The 20,381-nt window shown below is 31.7% G+C and overlaps 5 protein-coding genes across 8 annotated transcripts; all 5 read left to right on the top strand.

Moving 5' to 3' along the window:
* Positions 1-3,168: 3,168 nt before the first annotated feature.
* Positions 3,169-4,974, top strand: LOC123012999 (UDP-glycosyltransferase UGT5-like). Its single transcript, XM_044411277.1, has 4 exons — positions 3,169-3,473; positions 3,528-4,328; positions 4,380-4,599; positions 4,652-4,974. Exons 1-4 carry the CDS (start codon positions 3,236-3,238, stop codon positions 4,938-4,940), a joined length of 1,548 nt encoding a protein of 515 aa, XP_044267212.1. The 5' UTR covers positions 3,169-3,235; the 3' UTR covers positions 4,941-4,974.
* An 887-nt stretch (positions 4,975-5,861) lies between these two features.
* LOC123015471 (UDP-glucosyltransferase 2-like) lies at positions 5,862-7,708 on the top strand. The gene is made up of 3 exons (XM_044415208.1): positions 5,862-6,182; positions 6,235-7,243; positions 7,300-7,708. The coding sequence occupies exons 1-3, from the start codon at positions 5,945-5,947 to the stop codon at positions 7,586-7,588; spliced, it is 1,536 nt and encodes a 511-aa protein (XP_044271143.1). The 5' UTR covers positions 5,862-5,944; the 3' UTR covers positions 7,589-7,708.
* A 33-nt stretch (positions 7,709-7,741) lies between these two features.
* LOC123015470 (UDP-glycosyltransferase UGT5-like) lies at positions 7,742-9,681 on the top strand. Of its 2 annotated transcripts, XM_044415205.1 has the most exons (4): positions 7,745-7,889; positions 7,945-8,121; positions 8,211-9,225; positions 9,279-9,681. In XM_044415205.1, exons 2-4 carry the CDS (start codon positions 7,995-7,997, stop codon positions 9,562-9,564), a joined length of 1,428 nt encoding a protein of 475 aa, XP_044271140.1. In that variant the 5' UTR covers positions 7,745-7,889; positions 7,945-7,994; the 3' UTR covers positions 9,565-9,681. The 2 variants fall into 2 exon arrangements, with proteins under 2 accessions (XP_044271142.1, XP_044271140.1); XM_044415207.1 differs by having other exon boundaries at positions 7,742-8,121.
* Positions 9,682-11,712: 2,031 nt separating this feature from the next.
* Positions 11,713-14,586, top strand: LOC123009995 (UDP-glycosyltransferase UGT5-like). Of its 2 annotated transcripts, XM_044406609.1 has the most exons (6): positions 11,713-12,392; positions 12,442-12,776; positions 12,823-13,629; positions 13,679-13,898; positions 13,946-14,239; positions 14,315-14,586. In XM_044406609.1, the coding sequence occupies exons 2-5, from the start codon at positions 12,539-12,541 to the stop codon at positions 14,229-14,231; spliced, it is 1,551 nt and encodes a 516-aa protein (XP_044262544.1). In that variant the 5' UTR covers positions 11,713-12,392; positions 12,442-12,538; the 3' UTR covers positions 14,232-14,239; positions 14,315-14,586. The 2 variants fall into 2 exon arrangements, with proteins under 2 accessions (XP_044262544.1, XP_044262534.1); XM_044406599.1 differs by having other exon boundaries at positions 11,714-12,392; positions 12,436-12,776; positions 13,946-14,586.
* A 2,413-nt stretch (positions 14,587-16,999) lies between these two features.
* Positions 17,000-18,724, top strand: LOC123013334 (UDP-glycosyltransferase UGT5-like). Of its 2 annotated transcripts, none has more exons than XM_044411790.1 (3): positions 17,000-17,309; positions 17,357-18,383; positions 18,436-18,724. In XM_044411790.1, exons 1-3 carry the CDS (start codon positions 17,066-17,068, stop codon positions 18,716-18,718), a joined length of 1,554 nt encoding a protein of 517 aa, XP_044267725.1. In that variant the 5' UTR covers positions 17,000-17,065; the 3' UTR covers positions 18,719-18,724. The 2 variants fall into 2 exon arrangements, with proteins under 2 accessions (XP_044267725.1, XP_044267734.1); XM_044411799.1 differs by lacking the exon at positions 18,436-18,724 and having other exon boundaries at positions 17,357-17,424; positions 17,480-17,597.
* Positions 18,725-20,381: the final 1,657 nt, after the last annotated feature.

Below are 20,381 nucleotides of genomic sequence, written 5' to 3'. Positions count from 1 at the left end.
ATATTTATTTTAAACTTTTGCTACACATTGCTGGTTTTGTTTTAATTGGCAAAAATTCAGGAATAGTTAGAACACGTGAAAATAATATGGATTTGTCCTACGAACAATTGTTCAATAACGCTTCCTTAAGTTCTTATCAAAGATAAATGACGCCAAAATTTGAAATTTGTTCTCATTTTTTTCTTAATATCTCCTAAAGGGAGAGAGCTACGGCCTATATTTTAAAATCACACTAACTGAGTGATGACTGTTATTTTGTACCGATTTCTTAAGCGCCATTTATCTATGATAAGTGATAAAGAAGCATTTTTAATAATTGTTCATAGAACAACCCCACATTATTTTCACATGTTCTTACTATCCCCGAATTTTCTCCGATTAAAACGGAACCATTCTGTATACAGAGTGTATTTGAATTGGCTAGCATAATTTCAACACGTAGGTAATGGTCCACTGATAAAACTGCTGAATCAACTTAAATTGTCTCATCCAAAAATGTGTAGTTTCCAAGAAAATTACATTTGAAATTTTAGTCAAAATTGTTTTAAAACTGCTGGCTAACGCAAATTTGTTAATTTAATCGCTTCGTTTTTATGATTTTTCGTTATCAGTAGTGCACTTTTGGCGTTGAGATTCACACGAGTTCCGCCTATTTTCATGATTTATTAAACGTGAAAACTATGAATTTTTTAAATTCCGAAAATGAAGAAGCTGGCCGTCATCGAGAAGATCGAATACTTGATGTCTAAAAACAAATTTTGGACGTTGTTGACAAAAATCCCCGTGCACGAACTCGACGTATTACACATCAAATTGGTTATTTTGATGTGTAATACGTGTTGTTCATGAACAACATTTTCAGTATGAAAATGAAAACAACACTCTGAGAGATGTTTCTGAGTCAGTATGTGTTGTAGTATTTTGTTACGGTTTTTAAAACTTTTATCACATTTACTTGCGCTTATTTCACGCAATTATTTCAGTGACCACCAATAAATCAAGTGTGTGGTATTATTTCGGTCATGATCGAAATATCACTAAAGGGTTCTTTTTCAAGTTGATATCGAGCGATCAAGATAATTTGTAATCGAGTCATCTCTGCATCCGAGAACGTATGTCTAACTGCCCGTGAAACGTCAAATAAAATGACAAGTCGGAACGTAAAACGGCAAAATGGGCTGAAATTAGTCGCCGACGAATAATAATACGAGTAGGACCGCTTTTTTTGAAGGTAAATTATAAATTTAGTTATTATAATCATCACCTTTTTGATCGTGCCATTTTACCCTATCGACTTGTCATTTTACTTGACACTTTACAGACATACGTTTTCACAGGCAAGGATGACTCGATTACAAATTATCTTGATCGCTCGATATAAGTTAAAATTATGCTAGCAAATTCAAATTCACCCTGTACACTGTTATTCACGAGAGAGGTACAGTGATCGACAGTGAATTTCGTCCACCCAATTTCCCTGACAGATTAAAAGTGTAAATTAGTCTTTAGTCTTTTCTAACCTCGTTTCAGAATTTTGATTAACGTTTGTCATGTTGACACAATGCTCGATGCTTCTTGCTACTTTTTACCTTTCTCCTTTAAATGGTAGTCCTTGGTATGCCCAAAAGTATAGAGACACATCTTTGAGAAATAGGTAGGTACAACCTTCTTGTACCAGATAATTTTTATTTTATTAAACGCATTTACTGCTGACATTTCGAATTTGATTAAATTTGAAATACGTATTTGAATGTCAGTTATCATGACAATAAAACACACAGTACAGTGAATTTTTGTGAATTCACAGAAACTGCCAAATTGGGTGGACAAAATTCACTGTCCATCACTGTACAATGGCGAGCATTAACTTTTGACTGGTAATGTCATTTTGAAACTTGATCTTTTTGTCAAAAAAAAAGTTTCCCTGTGAAATTTTGTTTGATGTTGTCAATCATCTTTCAAAAATAAATATAAATGTCAAAACACCACGTCAAAAACTAATTAACGAATATTTTATTGTGTCACCAGTCTCTTACTTCAACAAAGTGAAAATAATTACCATGTTGAAGAGACGATTTTTTGAAGTTGGGGCTCGCAATAAGTTCCGTCAATTTCAAGACAGCTATTTGACATCCAAACGTTTGTTTTACAAGGGAGCATGTTAGGCTCGCCATTGTATACTATTCTAAATAGTTTTTTACCGCAACCAACAATACCAATATCACTAAATGCTGAATACGGGCTATTAAAGGTGACGTCACAGACGCGACTGTACTGAAGCTAAACACACAGTGTTGCCAGTTGTGATACTAGAGTACTAAATTGATACTAGATTTTTTTTACTAGATATTTATATTTACTTGTAAACAAATAATAATTTATATTCTCAGCCAAATACACATTATGTGAATGTTAATATTTTTTATTTTGTTTTGTTTTGGTACGACCTATCCACTCCTGTCGTTTGCAACATTCTGGCAATGCTGTACACATATTTTTGCCGTACACAGAAAGTGAGGTTAGAACAGATTAAATTACAGAAATGTTGACTACAATTGTTAAAACCATTACGAAACGACACACATTTTTCATAGCAACTATTTCCTTAGAAACAATCCCCCTACACGTCCAGGATTCAAGAAATAAACTTTTATTTGTTTAGCTTCAAAGGTACAGTCACGTACCTTGCTGACGTCACACTAATAGAGCGTATTAACTAAATATTACACACGAGTTTAAAACAATTCTTTTTCTAATCATAAATAATCACTAGTATTTTTATATTTTTTTTCTTTTTATTTGCAAAAGAAGAAGAAACCATTTGGCAGACTATTATTTAAGACATAATTTTCTGACAAATAATTTCCACAACCTTTTTTGTTATTATGTATTACTTAATTTTATCCACAGTTGAAGATTGAATAACATTCTCAACTAAAAACGGTTGAGAAAAATACAAACTTTAATATCTACAATTAGAAAAACATTATTTTATCTTTTGTTTGTTGTTTTATTTACTTAACCAAGTCTCACAGTTTTTAAAAAAATTGTTTTTCAGACTCAAAAAAAATCTTTTCAAATCAATAACCTTTGTTGCCATTCTTGTCACTTCTAGAGTTCTTTATTAGTTAATTCATTGTTTACAACGCTTATCTTGTGATTGGCTCATTCGCCTGATATAATCATAATCAGTCGACGTTTACGAGTTCTCAGTCACACAAAACTTTCCGACAAGATGTATCTGTTAAAACTTTTCGGACTTTTAAGTATATTTGTTTACAGTTGTGCATGTTACAAATTTTTAGCTCTTTTCCAAACATCTACTAAAAGTCACCACATACTCGCATCGAAATTATTTAAAGAGATTGCAAATAAAGGACATGAAGTTACTTTTATAACCCCTTTTGAGGAAAAAACGCCAACGAAAAATTTAAATGTCATACCAGTCAAAAGTTTGCAAACATTTTTTTGTGGTATGTATTCACAGTTGTGTATTTGTATCTATCTCACAAATAATAAAATTGTAGCCCGCCGAAACTCAATGTTTGAATTCGAAAGTGCAAATCCAATGGAAAAAGCGAAATTTCTTTTCGAGATAAGTTACAACTTCACTGAACATTTAATTCAAAGCAAAGAAGTCCAAACTTTGTTAAAATCGAACGAAAAATTTGACGGTGTGATTATTTATCAATACCTGAATGAGGCCCTTCTCGGCGTCGCTCATCATTTCAAAGCACCGGTGATTCTATTCTCTTCAATGCCACTCTACGCCCCTGAAAGTTTCCTTCTTTCACACCCAACTCCTCCCTCTTATGTCCCCAATATTCTAGTTGAATACACCGGTCGTATGAATTTCTGGCAGCGCCTGAGGAACACTTTCTACGACACTTCGATGATTGTATACTATCTTTGGAATTATCTTCCGAAACATCGAGAACTCGTCCGAAAATATATCCCAGGAGGTCCAGATCTCTATGATTTTGTTAACAATGCCAGCCTGATTTTAATCAATTCGCATGTTAGTGCTAATGAAGCCATTCCTCTGGTTCCAAATGCGGTTGAAATCGGGGGTTTCCACATTGAAGAGCCTAAAGCGTTACCCCAAGACTTGCAGAAATTTTTAGATGATTCCAAGAATGGTGTAATACTTTTTTCGATGGGTTCGATTGTCCAGAGTGCACAATTCCCTGCAGAAAAACGGAAAGCGCTTATAACAACTTTCTCGAAATTGAAGGAAAATGTTTTGTGGAAATGGGAAGAAGATGATTTTGCTGGGTTACCAAAAAATGTTAAAGTAATGAAGTGGTTACCCCAATCGGACGTTCTTGGTTTGTGTCAATTTTCCAACTAATTGTCAAATTTATATATAAATATTTTAGCCCACCCTAACGTGAAAGCTTTTATTAGCCATGGAGGTTTATTAAGTACCATGGAAAGTGTATACCATGCTGTCCCAATTGTGGGAATTCCTGTAATGGCCGACCAAAAAATGAACATACAGTTGGCAGTTTCATACGGGTATGCTGTCGCAGTTCCTTATCAGGAATTAAGTGAAGAAACTTTGACAGAAGCTTTGAATCAAGTACTAACTAATCCTACGTAATATTCAAACTTTCGACTTGTAGATTTTTACATAAAAATATTTTTGTAGGTCCCGGAATAACATTAGAAAAAGGTCATTTGTAATGAAAGACCGACCGATTAAACCTTTAGATAACGCTCTTTACTGGATTGAATACGTTATCCGGCACGAGGGTGCGCCACATCTCAGATATCCCGGAATGGATTTAATGTGGTATCAAAGGAATCTGCTCGATATTGTCGGATTTGTTTTGGCTGTGATTTTTTCTGTGGTTTTTACTATAATAAAAATTTGCAAAGTATTGCTCAAAGGAAAATCTAAAGCCAAAACCGTCAGCAAAAAGAAGAAAAATAATTAATTGTGTAAAAATATTAATAAAAAGAAAATGAAAAGTTGTCCTTTTTAATTGTTGAATCTTTTACCCAAAGAGCGCGCTATGTTTTAGATATGAAGAAACCTATTTATTTGTTTAGCATTCGTTTCATATTTAAAAACAATACTTAGTTAAAAATATTCTACAGAGTTTGATTTTTATGTAAAAATCAGAAAGTTAATAACATACAAGGTGTCCGTTTTTTGGACGCCACCATAGAGATCTCAGTTATCATAAGAGATTCGAGGTCGGTTAAATTAGCTAGTAATTGTTCATGCTGAACAATTATCTGAATGAAAATTTAATGTGTCATTTTTAGTTTTTGTATTAATGGAAAAAAAACGGAAATTTGTAATTTCATTTTATTCATTTAAGCAAAAACTAAAAGAACTAGATGTTTTTAACTAAGATGTTATTGGTTTTCGCTTGAAAAAATATAAACAAAAATTACAAATTTCTGTTTTTCCCAATAATTCAAAAACTAAGAATGACACATCAAATTTTCTTTCAGTTAATTGTTCAGCATAAAAAATGCTCAACTTTGCCCTAATTTAACTGATCTCGTATCTATTATAATAACTGAGATCTCCATGGTGGAGCTCGAAAAAGGGACACCTTGTATAGGAAACCAAAAATGTAACAAATATAATATCCAAAGACTCAATAACACGACGACAAAATATATCAAAATGTTTAATATTGTGATAAGATTAAATAAGATTCAGACCTGTTAAGTTTAAATTAAGTTTACCTATGTATTAATTTTGCGTAGAGATTACACAATAATTCATAAATCTTCATTTATTACGAGTAATACAGAAACATTTCTTTATACCTAACATTGATAATACCTGTATTAAATGACTTAGCATAATTCTATTGCTGGCAAGAATCTAATTATCTCTAGACCGGTGTCAACACACCGAGCGTCCTTGACGGATGGTAAATTACTGTAGAACTGAAATGTTTTAGTTGAGGAAGGAAGTGAGATGAAACCAGTGTTGTTTATTTTCTGTATAAATTTATTATTTTCCATCAAACAATGTGCAAGAATTTTAGGCGTTTTCCCCGCTCCTGGTTACAGCCAGTTTATTTTAGCTGAAGTTTTAATGAAAGAAATTGCCAATCGAGGACATGAAGTTACTGTGATTAGTCCATACAAACCCCACAATGCACCGCCTAATTATAAAACGATTGAAACGAGTGACGTGATAGAAAACAGTGATGGTAACCTTGATGAACACTAAAAAGAAAAGTACTAATAATAGATTGGTTTCAGGAATTAATTTATACGAACTTGACAACGAATCGTTGTTTAAAAATATATTGACGACTTACCAATACGGGAATATTATAACAGAAGTTACTTTAAAAGACAAAGGAGTACAACAATTGTTACATTCGGACGAAAATTTTGATTTGGTGATCGTGGAACAATTTTTTAATGATGCAATGAAAGGCTTTGCGACTCAATTTAATGCACCTTTGGTCTTATTTAGTTCAATGGGTTTGACTGAATGGAACAAAGGGTACATGGGAAATCCAACTCTACCATCAATTAATGCAGTTTCATACACCAGTTATACCAACCAAATGAATTTTTTTCAAAGAATTCGGAATTTGGTCGGCACGATTTTTGACTATTGTTATCGCAAGTGGGTGTTTTACCCTATTCAGAAAGAATACTTGGAGAAATACTTCCCAGCGTCTATCAATTTTGATAAAATCATAAGCAATGCAAGTCTTATGTTACTAAACTCACACTTTACAACATCCGAAAATGTCCTTTTGCCCTACAATATGATTGAAATTGGAGGATTTCATATCACTCAAAACCCACTAAATAAAGATATACAGAAAATGTTGGACGAAGCCACTGATGGGGCAATTTTATTTAGTCTAGGCTCAAATTTAAAAAGTTCAGATTTGACACCGATAACGTTAAATATAATTTTGACAGTTTTGGGACGACTAAAACAGAAAGTCCTATGGAAATTTGAAAAAGATTTACCAGAAAGACCCAAAAATGTTTTCATTTCAAAATGGTTAAAGCAAGCTGATATTTTAGCTCACCCCAATATACAATTATTTATAACTCATGGTGGCATGTTAAGCACCACTGAAGCCATATTTAATGGTGTTCCAATGCTCGGAATACCTGTGTTTGCAGATCAGAAAATGAATACAGCACGAGCGAAGAATGCCGGAATTGCTAATACTATATCTTTGAAGGATTTAACAGAAGAGAAGTTTTTCTCATTAATAAACGAAACAATCAATGACTCGAAGTAATTTAAACTTGACGGTATTTACCTAGTAATTAAATATATTTTTTTAATTGCAGATATTCTGAAAATGCAAGAAGAATGTCAACCTTGATGAGAGATCGAGTCGTGAGACCGTTAGATCTTGCATTGTATTGGATAGAATATGCGATCCGACATGGAGGCGTTCGTTTTGAAACACCTGTTTTGAAAATGTACTGGTATCAAGTATACATGGTTGATATTCTCTGTTTTCTTATATGCACTTTATTCATTATGTATATGTTAGTAAAATTATTGTGCACGTTTATACAAAAGGAAAAATGTAAAACAAATAGCAAGATTAGTCATACAAAGAAATATAAATGATTTTTTAAAATGGCAATTATTAAAACGCACAACCAAGTAATCTTTAATACGTTTAGTTAATACAATTTGTCTCCTCTCCACGTCCATCTTAAACAATGTTCAAACAATTAAGAAGATTACCTTGCCCCACTACAGGTGAATCAACCAGATAATTTTTACTTGAAGCGAGTTCGGTCTCTCCAATTCCATAACCTCTATTTTAAACAACACTGAAGAGTAAATATAATGTAGTCAGTCGTAAACTCCACTCAGACAAATTAACACCACCTTGTGATATTTAAGCTTAAAAATGAAATTAATGGTTATACTTTTATTAATAATTGTGATCAAAACCGGAAACTGTGCAAGAATTTTAGGAATATTTCCGCTTCCTGCAAGAAGTCACTACATACTAGGAAGTAGCCTTATGAGAGGTCTAGCAGAAAAAGGGCACGATGTCACTGTGATTAGTCCATTTGGTGAAACAACACCCTGTAAAAATGGGTCCTATAAAGACATAATTCTCACCGATTTTATTAAAGTTAATGATAAAAGTAAGTTAAATTTTTATGCATAGATATGTTTGTGTTTGTATGACCTTGCAATTCCTATTTATATAGTACATCACATGAGTTTGTTGTAGAACATTTTGATTTATTTGAAATTGACAAAATGGATTTTGTCACTTATGGCCTTATGATGAACTACCTCGGAAACGACAATGTGGAAAAAACATTAAGCCACCCCAATGTCCAAAAATTACTAAAATCAAACGAAAAATTTGACATCGTAATTGTGGAACAGTTCGTCAATGACGCCCTGAAAGCTTTCTCTTATTACTACAAAGCCCCACTTGTCCTATTTGTAACATTCAGTTCGAACGCTTGGATCAATCCCTTAGTTGCTAATCCGGCACCGCCTTCGTATATCCCAGAACAAAAAATTGATTTTGATCACAAAAACTTTTTCCACCGTCTGAAAAACAACATAATTTATGTCTTCGGAGAACTGAACCGAAATTTGCTTTTCTTTCCGGCACAAAATAAAATCATGAAAAAATATTTTCCCGATGCTCCAGACTTAGACAACATACTCTACAATGCTTCTTTAGTGTTGCTAAATTCACACATTAGTACCAACAAAGCGGTACCCAGAGTACCCAGCATGATTGACATCGGCGGCTTTCACCTCAAGCCTCCCAAAAAACTGCCTCAAGGCCTCCAAGAATTTTTAGATAATGCCAAAGAAGGTGTGGTTTACTTCAGCATGGGATCAGCCCTTCAAAGTGTTAATCTTCCAATCGAGAAACGTGAAGCTTTACTTAAAGTGTTTTCACGACTCAAAGAAAAAGTTTTGTGGAAATGGGAAGATGATGTTTTGCCGGGACAACCCTCTAATGTTAAATTGGAGAAGTGGTTACCCCAACAGGACATTTTAGCCCATCCAAATATTAAAGCTTTTATAACTCATGGTGGTCTTTTGAGTTTGATTGAAAGTGTGTACCATGGAGTACCAATTTTGGCAATTCCAGTTTTTGGGGATCAAGTCACAAATGCAATGGAAGCGACATGGAATGGTTGTGGTCGATATATTTTATACAGTGAACTAAACGAGAAAAAATTAGAAGAGTCTCTTAAAGACATTTTGGGCAATTCTAAGTAAGTGTTTTGGTTCCAATTTTTTTAGTTAAGTGTTTATTGTTGGTTTTTAGATATCGGGAAAATATGCAAAGACGGTCAAAAATAATGCACGATCGTCAGAATAAACCAATAGATGATGCCGATTATTGGATACAGTATGTGATACGTCATCGAGGGGCAACACATTTAAGAGTGGCAGGATTGGATCTTCCTTGGTATCAGTATCTGTCGCTTGATGTTTATCTTTTTATTTGTTCTGTTACGTTCTTAGTTTTTTATGTAATTTATAATTCTATTAAGTTTTTAATTTCATTCTTTAGGAAAAATGAGAGTAAAGAAAAAGTTAAAAAACATTAGTACAACAATATTGTATTAACTACTAAGCAAAGTGAAATAACATGATTAGATTTTGTTTTTGTAATTATTTTATTGTGATTTCTCTGTTAAGTAACAAAAATAGAAAATTGAAAGTCAGCTGATCCTATTATTTTCCTGTTTTTTTTATAATTATTATAAATCAAGGTTAATATATTTCTATGAAGTTATCATAACATTCCAAAGAATAATACAGAGTGTTTTGAACTCGCGCCTCGGAGAAAAGCGGCAAGTAAGATAAGATAGCAGAAAAATGGTAATAAAGTTAAAAAATTCTACCTACATAAATTTCAAAATTATGAGGGTTTAAACTTTGCACTTTGACTTTATTTATTTTTGTTGGAAAAATAATTTTACCTGTTATTTTACTGCAGGCTATTAGAAGCTAGATGAAACAAAAAAACTGAATCCTGAATTGTAACTATATTTAACTTATTTGTGCCTTTATTGTTAAAGTTTTACTTTACTTTTACTGAATACTTATGAAAAAACATACAGGCTGTCCCAGCGAGTTGAAAAAGTTAGTGACCTTTAAATATAAAATTTAAAAAAAATGCATAAGGCATTGATAGATACTTATCTAGTGCATAACCTAAAATTATTTTCAACAGCATGTCTCAAAAATAAATAAGAAAGTAAAGAATTTAAAGCTGTAGCAATTTTTTAGTGTTTTGCATTTGTAAAAAAATGAAGAAGTTTGTTGAAAGTTAAATAACTTAAAAAAATTAAATGGAACACCCTATTTTTTATTTTTGCATCTAATAGATTGATAAATTGTCTATCTAAAAAAAATAACCTTTAATGTCTAGAATTGATAAATGAAAAGATACAGAGGGTCCGGAAAGCCGCGCACTTCCTTGAAAGGGAGTAATTGGGTAGTCCCCCAGAGTACTAAAAAAAATGTTTAAAAAATTCAAGCTGTCAAAAAATTTTGACATTTTTTTATGTCTATTTAATGATACTGATGATTTTGTATATATGTTGTATACGTTTTTTTTATAATTATTTAGTAAAGGTACAAAAATTTTGCCAATAAAAGCCACAAATAACATTAAAGAGAGTTACAAATTAGGATACAGCTTCCTTGTTTCCTCTTCTAATAGCCTGTAGAAAAAAAAACTGGAAAAATTATTTTCCCAAGAGAAATAAATAGAGTCAAAGTGCAAAATTTAAACTCTCATAAATTCGAAATTTTTATAGATAGATTTTTTTAACGTTTTTCTTGTTGTCTAGGACACCGCCCGATGATACAGTGTCACGGAAGTGCGCGACTTTCCGGACAGCCTGTATTTAACATTCAATATTAATTGTAGCAACAATGCCTATCAATATCTGGGAATTGTTGATACTATGGCAACCATAGTAATTCCACCACGGATCACTTATTCTTGATTTATCCAGAGATTGTAAAAGTCGTTATAAATACTGAAATTCAAATTATTTTATTATAAACATAAAGAATAATGGATTCAGTTTAACACAAAGGTGATTATTAAGTGATATTTCTTCCATTTCTTGTGCAAATGTGCACTTTTTGGCTACTGAAACAATAGTATTTTTTTTAATGTTTAACGTTAAATATCTTTTTAGTTATTAATTATAAACACCTAAAAGTAAAAAAAAATTAGAAAGACAATTTAATAATCTTTTAAACGCAAAAACAATAAATAGGGTGTTCCATTAAATTTTTTTAAGTTGTTGAACTTTTAACAAACGCCTTAATTTTTTATCTTTGCAAATGCAACACACTAAAAAAAATTACAACCTTACAGCTTGTACCTTCTTCTTTGTGGAAGTAAAAAAAATATTTCTAAATGTCTTAGTTTTTGTGTAATAAATTTTTAAAAAGTGCATGTTTTCGTCATAAAAACCGTCTTATTTTTAAAAGCAAGCAAAAACGACCAATAAAAGTTTAGCTTAAAATATCGTCATAAAAATCTACATCCAAAAACGCTAAGAAGCATATGATGTTTCATTAAAAAAACACAAATTTGTATTGTAACTTATTTTTGAGACAAGCTGTATAGTTGAAAATAATTTTAGGCGATGGACTAGATTAGTATCTATCAGTGTCCTATATAATTTTTTTTAATTTCACCATTTCAAGGTCACTAATGGACTTTTTCAACTCGCTGGGTCAGCCTGTATACCTACAATATAGTCGGATTAAATTGATATAAAAAAGGTTAAATGTTCAAAAAAAAACGTAAAAACTTTATGACAGATAGAATTTGTTAAACATTTTTTCCATGTTCTTTGTGTCTTATCCTACTCGTCATTTTTCTCTAGAGTGCGAGTTCTCAAACACTCTGTATAATAAGTTCTTAATATTACATCTTGTGCTGTAGTTAACATTAATAAAAATCATGAATTTCAGAAATCAACAAAACAAAAGTATTATTCACTAAGGTCTTTACATATTTAAAAAAGTATTATTTGAAGGAAAGCAAATTAATGTTCGTATTTTATCGTCTGAGGCACAGCATTGTAGTCAACTTAAATTACACAAAACCACATCCTCTGATAGTATTCTCCTTCTCATTTCTATTTTGTCGAAAGCGAATATAATGAATACCCTTACTGCTACTATTTATGTTGTAGTTGGAGCCGAGGTTATTCTCATTAAACGAATCCAGATGTGACGTATATTGTTACCTTCTCATTCTAGTCTCTAACATAACAGCAGCTATCACTTAGCAGTGGCGTGATATACCTCTTTGGACTTTAGTATTAACTAATAAGGAAAAATTGCGCTTATACAAATTTCGAAATATGCATAGTACAACTCCTTAAAACCATAAATAAAACAAGTAAGATTGTCTGTTTTTATAATCGTGTCATTCTGAGATTAAGTTTTAGATCGTGTTTATCAATTTAAGATTACAACTACAATGAATCACTAAAAAAGGCTTGAAATAGTGCGGAGTACTGAAAAATTGACTAGTTATTAATCATAATGAAATTTGCACTAGCGTTTTTATTCTTTTTGGTTTACAATGTCCAAAGCGCTAAAATTTTGGGTGTGTTTCCTATACCAGCACCCAGTCATTATATCCTAGGCAGTAGGCTAATGAGGGCTCTAGCTGAAAAAGGGCACGATGTTACCGTAATTAATCCCTTTGGTGAAAAGAATCCGCCAAAAAATGGAAAATATAAAGACATTTTGCTTACTGGATTCAAAGAAATGGCTGATGGTACGTAAACTCCACTTAAATTTCGATCATTTATTTATTCTTTTAGAAAGAAGAAAACAACAAAGCTTTTTTGAACGAGACGTTTCAAATCCTTTCCTTACGCTAGGATCTATGAATGCAATGGTATTAGAAATGACTGAACTTACACTTAATCACACGAACTTTAAAAAGTTTATAAATTCAAAGGAAATTTTTGATGTTGTTATAGTAGAGCAATTTATGAACGAAGCTCTCAAAGCACTCGCCCCACATTTTAAAGCACCTTTAATAACTTTAAGTACAGTCGGTGCGAATGCTTGGGTTAATTTATTGGAAGGGAATCCAGCACCGCCTTCATATGTGCCCCATGTCATTTTGAGCTACTCAAGTAACATGAGTTTTTACGAAAGAACAGTTAATTCATTGATGAGTGTTTATACCCAATTACTGAACCAATTCTACGTATTTCCTAAACATGGAGAACTTGTCAAAAAATATTTTCCGAATGCTCCACCTCTCGACGATATTATCTACAATACCTCAATTGTCTTGATTAATTCTCATCAAAGCACCAACCAGCCGGTACCATACGTACCAAATATGATTGAAATAGGGGGCTTTCATGTAAAACCACCACAAAAACTACCCAAAGACATTCAGGAATTTTTAGACGGTGCCAAAAACGGTGTTATTTATTTCAGTCTGGGATCAAATATTCACAGCTCTCAATTACCACCAGAAAAACGTGACGCTTTTCTCAAAACTTTTTCGAAGTTGGAACAAAAAGTTTTGTGGAAATGGGAAGAAGACGTTCTTCCGGGACAACCACCAAATGTGAAGTTGGGAAAATGGTTGCCCCAGCAGGATATTTTAGGTAAGAAAAGCTAAGAATGTAAATATTAAAACTCATAACTGAATTACAGCACACCCAAATGTGAAACTGTTTATCACTCATGGTGGTCTCTTAAGTACCACAGAAACAATCTACCATGGCAAACCAGTACTAGCTATTCCAATTTTTGGTGATCAAAAACTGAATGCTAAGAATATATACAACAATGGGTTCGGTTTGTACTTATATTACGAAGACTTAACCGAAGAAAATCTAACTAAAAAATTGAACGAATTGCTCTCAAATCCAAAGTGAGTAGAGCATAATTTGTAAATTTTATTTTAATTTAACTTTTTAGATATGCAAGAAACGCCAAAAAACGATCTGAAATTTTTCACGATCGCCTTGTCAAACCTATAGACACTGCCATTTATTGGGTGGAATACGTCATCAGACACGGAGGAGCACCCCATTTGAAAGTTGCAGCAATAGGTTTACCTTGGTATAAGTATCTTCTTTTCGATGTGATTGTTTTTGTATCAGTAATAATTGTATTTTTGGTTTTTATGTTATTTAAATGTGTAAAAATCGTTGCTGCTCTCAGCTGCCATAAGCAAAAGAAAGAAAAATTGAAGAACCATTAATTTTAAATGTAAGTATTTATTAAAAAAATAATTATATTATATTTTTTTAATTTAAATTAAATTATATTTTTATTTTTTACAAGATTGCGTAATAAATAATGAGTCTACTCGTAATAATCAAGTCAACAATATGTGCTTTTGTCATCTTTTCAAAAATCTCTACGGTAATACTAATAACTTAATACGTATTAATTATGATTAAGCTCAACAGTTACATCACAGCGTACACGAGTCTTTATGATATTTTATTAATTATTGAAGTAAGTAACATGTAAGAATTAATAAAAAAAAACAACCTTACAACAAACCATGACTTTTTTGTAAACTACAGTACGCGTACAGTTGGAGACAAAATACTTTGGTCGTTAATGTCACTTGAGTGACATTAAATTGTAAAGCATGCTTTAGGACTGTTAACCTTATTTTTAGCTACTGTCAATCATAGTTGACAAGTTGTATGTACATATTTTTGATAGGAAAATATAATAGCTGTCAATAATTTGAAATTGTCATTACATTTTAACGTTAGAGCTTGACTTACATTAAAGTGTCACAAAAGTGACGACCAAAGTATTTTGTCTTCAACTGTATTAGTCATAGTATTCATAGTACAGCATATTCTGTAGATGCATGTGGTTGATAAGATAAAATAAAAAACAACAATTGGGCATTATTTTGAACAAGTGGTGCCCAAAATTCCACAATTTTGGGAGTATTTCTCATGACATCCTCTATTTACTAAGTACACTCTACTTAAAGTCCTTACAGGATTCATTGAGAATTAAGAAGGTAAGTCTATTTTATACACTTCTAAAATAAAAAAGAATGTGATTTGTAGCATTCAGGTAAAAAGTTTATGCAGGGTGGAAACTTTGATTAGAGTGGCGTGATCGCGCTCGAGTTAAAAAAAGGGGGGCTTAGATACCGATTCAGGGCGGTCTTCGGAAAAACTACCAAATGCATCTTTGGGATAAAGGATGAAACTAACGATTGACGATTTTCAATTTTCAGAGGAGCCTAAACACAAGGCGTTGAAAAGAGGGTATCTTTGCGGGGGCCTAAGATACCGATCTAGGCCGGTTTTTGGGAAAAGTATCAAATGCGTCTTTGACATACAGGATCAAACTAGAGTTTAACAACATTTATGTGAGGGAAAAAGCTTTGATTAGTGTCCAGAGAAGGGCAAGTCAAAATTATTATTTATTATAGAGGTAATTAATGCTTAAACAACAAACCTCGAAGTAAAAACTGCAAGTACATAAATAAACTTTTACACTTGGCACAGAAGCTGTCAATAAACACATTTCTTTAATTTGTTTAAACGCGGCACTCGCGCTTCTACTGTTTAACAAGTGGAACAAAGCAAATTTGTTTTTTTTTGTTGATATTTTTTATAGCAAATTACGCTCTTTTTAATTAAAATAAAATTCATAATTATTAGGCACCATTTGGCTTACGTAATAAAAACATAAAACTAATTTTTAAGTTAAATAGATACTATTTAATGGAAAAAATGTCAAACAGACACCGTTCCTTTACTAACAAATTGCAAAATGAAAATAACATGCATTCCTTACGTTTTGCAATATTTCGTGTGTAGTTTGCCTAATTTCATGCCTAATACGTACTTTAAGATCCTTTCTTATCACGTAGGTTTTGCAAATAGTTAGGAAACAAATAATGCATTGTATTTCTTACAAAATGGCTTTTTAAACGAGGTGTCACTTAACATGCTATTAAATGAAAAAACAAAATTTAGAAGTGCCTGTGTATTTCAGGGAGAATATAAACAAAACTATATGCGCCAAAGAGTTTATTAATTTAACATGACTGGTGCAGTTAGTAGTGCAAACCATCAAATGTTGATGATCTACAATGTAGAAATTGCTGAAGCAGCAAAAGAAACATGAAAGAGACAACATTAGTAAAAATGTAAAAATTTTTACTCCATGGCTGAAAAGTAAAATTTTTATTGTGATATTTGTGACTGGAGGAAGTTAATTAATTTTTTATTTTTCCACTCTTGTTCAAAGAGCAGATAGTATAAATGAATAAAAAAATTATATTTATTTGAAATATTTTGGTATATTAAAAGTAAAATGGTCCGGACTCGTCAGTGATTACAACCACTCCAATATCTTATTGTTAAGGGTAATTCGGATACCCGACTTAAGATTTACGATAGTTCAAATATCGTGACGAGTACTATACCGTGATAATTGAAGTCTAGTGAAAAACAAAAGAGTACAGTAAGAAACAAAGTCGTTTTTAACACCCTAGATAAATATGTTTTCCTATTTTTATTTCCTCTAATAAATATTTCCTTCCTGAGTTCTTGTACCTGTACTAACTTTTAATTCAAATTTTACTACTCTATAAATACAACAAGTTTACCAGATTGTCAAAATTTAATATGTTTTTCATTGTTTTCAAAAGAGTGAGTAATCGATAATTTTTCTAACAGTCATCATCTACTGTATTTTAAGTTCAAGGTAAAACTAATTCAAATAATGACTATGTTTCAACAAGTTAGAGTAATCGTTATCAAGCACAACACAGCGTATTTTTATTCCAAGTATTTTAGTATTTATTATTTATTATTAATATCTAAAAACTAATAAACACTGTGGCAAAATAAATTTTTTTTCTTGATTTTTTTAATTTATAAAAATATTTTGAGTCAAATAGTAAGTAGTTGTTCAAAAATATTCAAAGAACAAATTAAATTTTAATTTTATTAACCCATTTAGATACTTGTACATGTGGTTAATGAGATAAGATAAGAAGATTCGTCTCTAAAAGCTAAACTTATTCGATTTAAGTAACGAAACAAAATGAACAAGTGCGTGTTTTTTGTAATTGCATTAATTCTTAAAAGTAATGTTGATAGTGCCAAAATTTTGGCAGTGTTCCCTATGACAGCCCCTAGTCACTATTTTCTGGGCAATGCTTTACTTAGAGGCCTCGCCGAGAAAGGACACGATGTAACAATGATTAGTCCTTTCATTGAAAACAATCCACCAAAAAATGGTTCCTACAGAGATATAGTTCTTACAGGATTTATGGAAAACTTTCAAAGTAAGCTTTTTTATTACTCTTTTTAACTTTTATAAATTTGTTTATAGAATTAAGAAAAGAAATCAACATTTTTGATATGGAAAAAGCTAATCCTCTGTTTCTTATACCATTAATGGTGAAATTAATGTTAGAAATGAGTGAAAACACTCTACAACATTCGAATGTTCAAGGCTTGATAAATTCTGATGAAAAATTCGACGTTGTCATTGTGGAACAATTCAATAATGAAGCTCATAAAGCATTTGCAAGTCATTTCAAAGCTCCTTTGATTCTATTTAGTACTATTGGTGCAAGTAGTTGGGTAAACCCTTTGGTGGGAAACAGCCAGCCATTGGCATATGTTCCTGAACCTTTGCTTAGTTATTCCAGCGAAATGACTTTTAATCAAAGATTAATAAATACAATTATGTACTCTATTCAACAACTCTGTTTTCATTGGTACTTAGTTCCACAACAAAATAAACTAGTCAAAAAATATTTCCCAAGTAATCTAGAACTAGACGACGTACTTTATAACGCATCCATTGTGTTACTCAATTCACACCCAAGTCTCAACCAACCTGTTCCATACGTTCCAAATATGATAGATGTCGGAGGATTTCACGTACAACCCGTTAAAAAACTACCCAAAGACTTGCAAGAATTTTTGGCCAATGCCAAAGAAGGTGTGATTTACTTCAGTCTAGGTTCAAATATCAAAAGTGCGGAAATGCCAGTTGAAAAAAGAGAGGTTTTTTTGAAAACGTTTTCAAAACTAAAACAAAAAATTCTATGGAAATGGGAAGACGACGTTCTTCCGGGACAACCAAGTAATGTCAAACTAGGAAAATGGCTTCCACAACAGGATATTTTAGCTCATCCAAATATCAAGCTTTTTATCACCCATGGTGGGCTTTTAAGTACCACTGAAACTGTGTATCATGGTGTTCCAGTTTTGGCCATTCCTTTTGCTGGTGATCAAAAATTAAACGCACTTAGAACAGTAAATCAAGGTTATGGGCTATCTTTAGGATACCGAGACGTTACGGAAGAAACTTTAAGTGAAAAAATTAATGAACTTTTAACAAACCCAAAGTAATTATCATTTCTTGAAAAACTTTTAAGTTTTAATTATTATTTCTTTCAGGTATCGTGAAATGGCCAAAAGTAAATCAAAATCGTTTCACGATCGTCTAGTAAAACCCATGGATATGGCAATTTATTGGGTTGAATATGTGATTCGCCATGGAGGAGCCCAACATTTGAGGGTGGCCAGTTTAGATTTGCCTTTGTATAAATATTTTCTTTTAGATGTAATTGTGTCTCTTTTAATAATAATTTTAGTAGTATTAGTAGTTGTTTATATAATAATCAAAAAATTATTGTGCTTTATTAGTAAGAAAAAAATACAAAAAGAAAAAATAAATTAATACAAATGTCGAATTTTATCTTCTTTGTTACCAGTGAATCTTCAGTCATCACATTTCCAGAAAATTAATGACCTTTATCAAGTTGACCTGATTTGAAGAAGTCCCACAAAACTCTCCAATTTATGCAAACCTTTTTAATTTTATGCAAAATTGATTCACCTTCAAATTACGCACGCAAGGTGGGTTTGGGTCGCCCTAAAAGTACAAATGAACAAGAAAATGAAGAATTAATTAACTTTTTAAGAGAAAGGACTATGACTACTGCTGTAAAAATTTTCAAGTTTTTGCCCCTAAATGCCACAACTATAGAATGGCATAATTTAATACTCGTACAAGAGTATTGTCAACACCTGATTGAGTCTATGCCTAGAGGATTAACATCCCTCATTGAGAAGAACGGAGCTATGATTATGATTAAGTATTAAATTCGAAAATATAATTTGTCCAAATATAGCCTATTTATTTTTTAACTGACATGCCATTGAAATATTTTAACCTATTTTTAATAAAACACGTTTACATCATAGAAAAATTGAAAAAAAAACTTGTCATTTCCCGTTTTTTTTTAAGTATACAAATGACAACTGACTGTTGTGCACTTGCAATTTCCTCTCCGGAGTCATTTTCACTCAGTTTAGTAATGATTAATATAGATTAATCACTCTCATAGAATTTACTAAATACAGGGTGCGCCAGAACTCGCGCCCCAGAGAAAATAAGGTAAGATACCAAAAACATGAAAAAAATGTTAAAAAAATTTATCTATAAAAATTTCGAAGTTATGAGAGTTTAAAATTTGCACTTTGACTATTTATTTCTGTTAGAAAAATAATGTTCCATTTTTTTTGCTACAGTCTATTAGAAGAGGAAACAAAGAAGCTGTATCCTAAATTGTAACTCTGTTCAATGTTATTTGTGGCTTTTATTGGTAAAATTTTGGTACCTTTACTAAATAGTTGTAAAAAAAACATATACAAGATCATCGGTATCATTAAATAGACATAAAAAATGTCAAATGTCAAAAAAATTTGACAGATAGAATTTTTTTAACATTTTTTCCATCTTCTCTGGGGCGCGAGTTCTGGCGCACCCTGTATAGAAAATCAAGTAACACACAATTTTCCTGTCATTATATTTTCGGTTCTGGCGCCATATCTTAGTTGTACTTTGAACTAATATTGACAAAATGTTCAATTAATTAATTGTATTGTAGGTACTTCCCAAAATGTAAATGCAAAGTTGATTGTCGTTTTGTTTACTCGTAGCAGGTTGCTGTTATTGAAAGAATCAATGTTAATAGTCTTATTCGTCTAAAACTTGTTTTACAAACATTTTAAAGCTTATTCCGTTTAATCCGGACTTTTGCTGATCCGAACTGGGTCTGGTCCCAGCAAGTCCGGATAAGCGAGACTCTACTGTACAAATACAGAAAATAAATTATAATGTAATAAAACTGACAGATCTTATTTTTGTTACCACTGATTATTATACAGTTCCAAAAAAATTAATAATGTGAAAATTTTGCACTAAAACTTTTTTCTATTTATAACTGCAGGGTTTTCAGAAAACACTCCAGTTTGTGCAAATCATTAAATTGACTCGTTTTCACATTAACTAATTCTGATAAGATACAAGATATAAAAATAAACGTAGTGATATAATG

The sequence above is a fragment of the Tribolium madens genome, unplaced genomic scaffold (genome assembly GCF_015345945.1).
Source record: "Tribolium madens isolate multiple individuals breed KSU strain unplaced genomic scaffold, Tmad_KSU_1.1 Scaffold_19;HRSCAF=116;Tcas5.2_LG9, whole genome shotgun sequence".
NCBI classification, from domain to species: domain Eukaryota; kingdom Metazoa; phylum Arthropoda; class Insecta; order Coleoptera; family Tenebrionidae; genus Tribolium; species Tribolium madens.
Note: the sequence above shows the minus strand (reverse complement) of the source record. Positions and strands in the feature narration are given on the sequence as shown.

Excerpts from the sequence above, each read along its gene's own strand:
- LOC123012999 (XM_044411277.1), top strand. The coding sequence starts at position 3,236 with ATGTATCTGTTAAAACTTTTCGGACTTTTAAGTATATTTGTTTACAGT. Across the intron at positions 4,329-4,379 it reads ACCCCAATCGGACGTTCTTG|CCCACCCTAACGTGAAAGCT; the intron begins GTTTGTGTCAAT and ends TAAATATTTTAG. Across the intron at positions 4,600-4,651 it reads CAAGTACTAACTAATCCTAC|GTCCCGGAATAACATTAGAA; the intron begins GTAATATTCAAA and ends ATATTTTTGTAG.
- LOC123015471 (XM_044415208.1), top strand. The coding sequence starts at position 5,945 with ATGAAACCAGTGTTGTTTATTTTCTGTATAAATTTATTATTTTCCATC. Across the intron at positions 6,183-6,234 it reads CGTGATAGAAAACAGTGATG|GAATTAATTTATACGAACTT; the intron begins GTAACCTTGATG and ends GATTGGTTTCAG. Across the intron at positions 7,244-7,299 it reads GAAACAATCAATGACTCGAA|ATATTCTGAAAATGCAAGAA; the intron begins GTAATTTAAACT and ends TTTTAATTGCAG.
- LOC123015470 (XM_044415207.1), top strand. The coding sequence starts at position 7,878 with ATGAAATTAATGGTTATACTTTTATTAATAATTGTGATCAAAACCGGA. Across the intron at positions 8,122-8,210 it reads TATTAAAGTTAATGATAAAA|AACATTTTGATTTATTTGAA; the intron begins GTAAGTTAAATT and ends AGTTTGTTGTAG. Across the intron at positions 9,226-9,278 it reads GACATTTTGGGCAATTCTAA|ATATCGGGAAAATATGCAAA; the intron begins GTAAGTGTTTTG and ends GTTGGTTTTTAG.
- LOC123009995 (XM_044406609.1), top strand. The coding sequence starts at position 12,539 with ATGAAATTTGCACTAGCGTTTTTATTCTTTTTGGTTTACAATGTCCAA. Across the intron at positions 12,777-12,822 it reads ATTCAAAGAAATGGCTGATG|AAAGAAGAAAACAACAAAGC; the intron begins GTACGTAAACTC and ends TTATTCTTTTAG. Across the intron at positions 13,899-13,945 it reads GAATTGCTCTCAAATCCAAA|ATATGCAAGAAACGCCAAAA; the intron begins GTGAGTAGAGCA and ends TTAACTTTTTAG.
- LOC123013334 (XM_044411790.1), top strand. The coding sequence starts at position 17,066 with ATGAACAAGTGCGTGTTTTTTGTAATTGCATTAATTCTTAAAAGTAAT. Across the intron at positions 17,310-17,356 it reads ATTTATGGAAAACTTTCAAA|AATTAAGAAAAGAAATCAAC; the intron begins GTAAGCTTTTTT and ends ATTTGTTTATAG. Across the intron at positions 18,384-18,435 it reads GAACTTTTAACAAACCCAAA|GTATCGTGAAATGGCCAAAA; the intron begins GTAATTATCATT and ends TATTTCTTTCAG.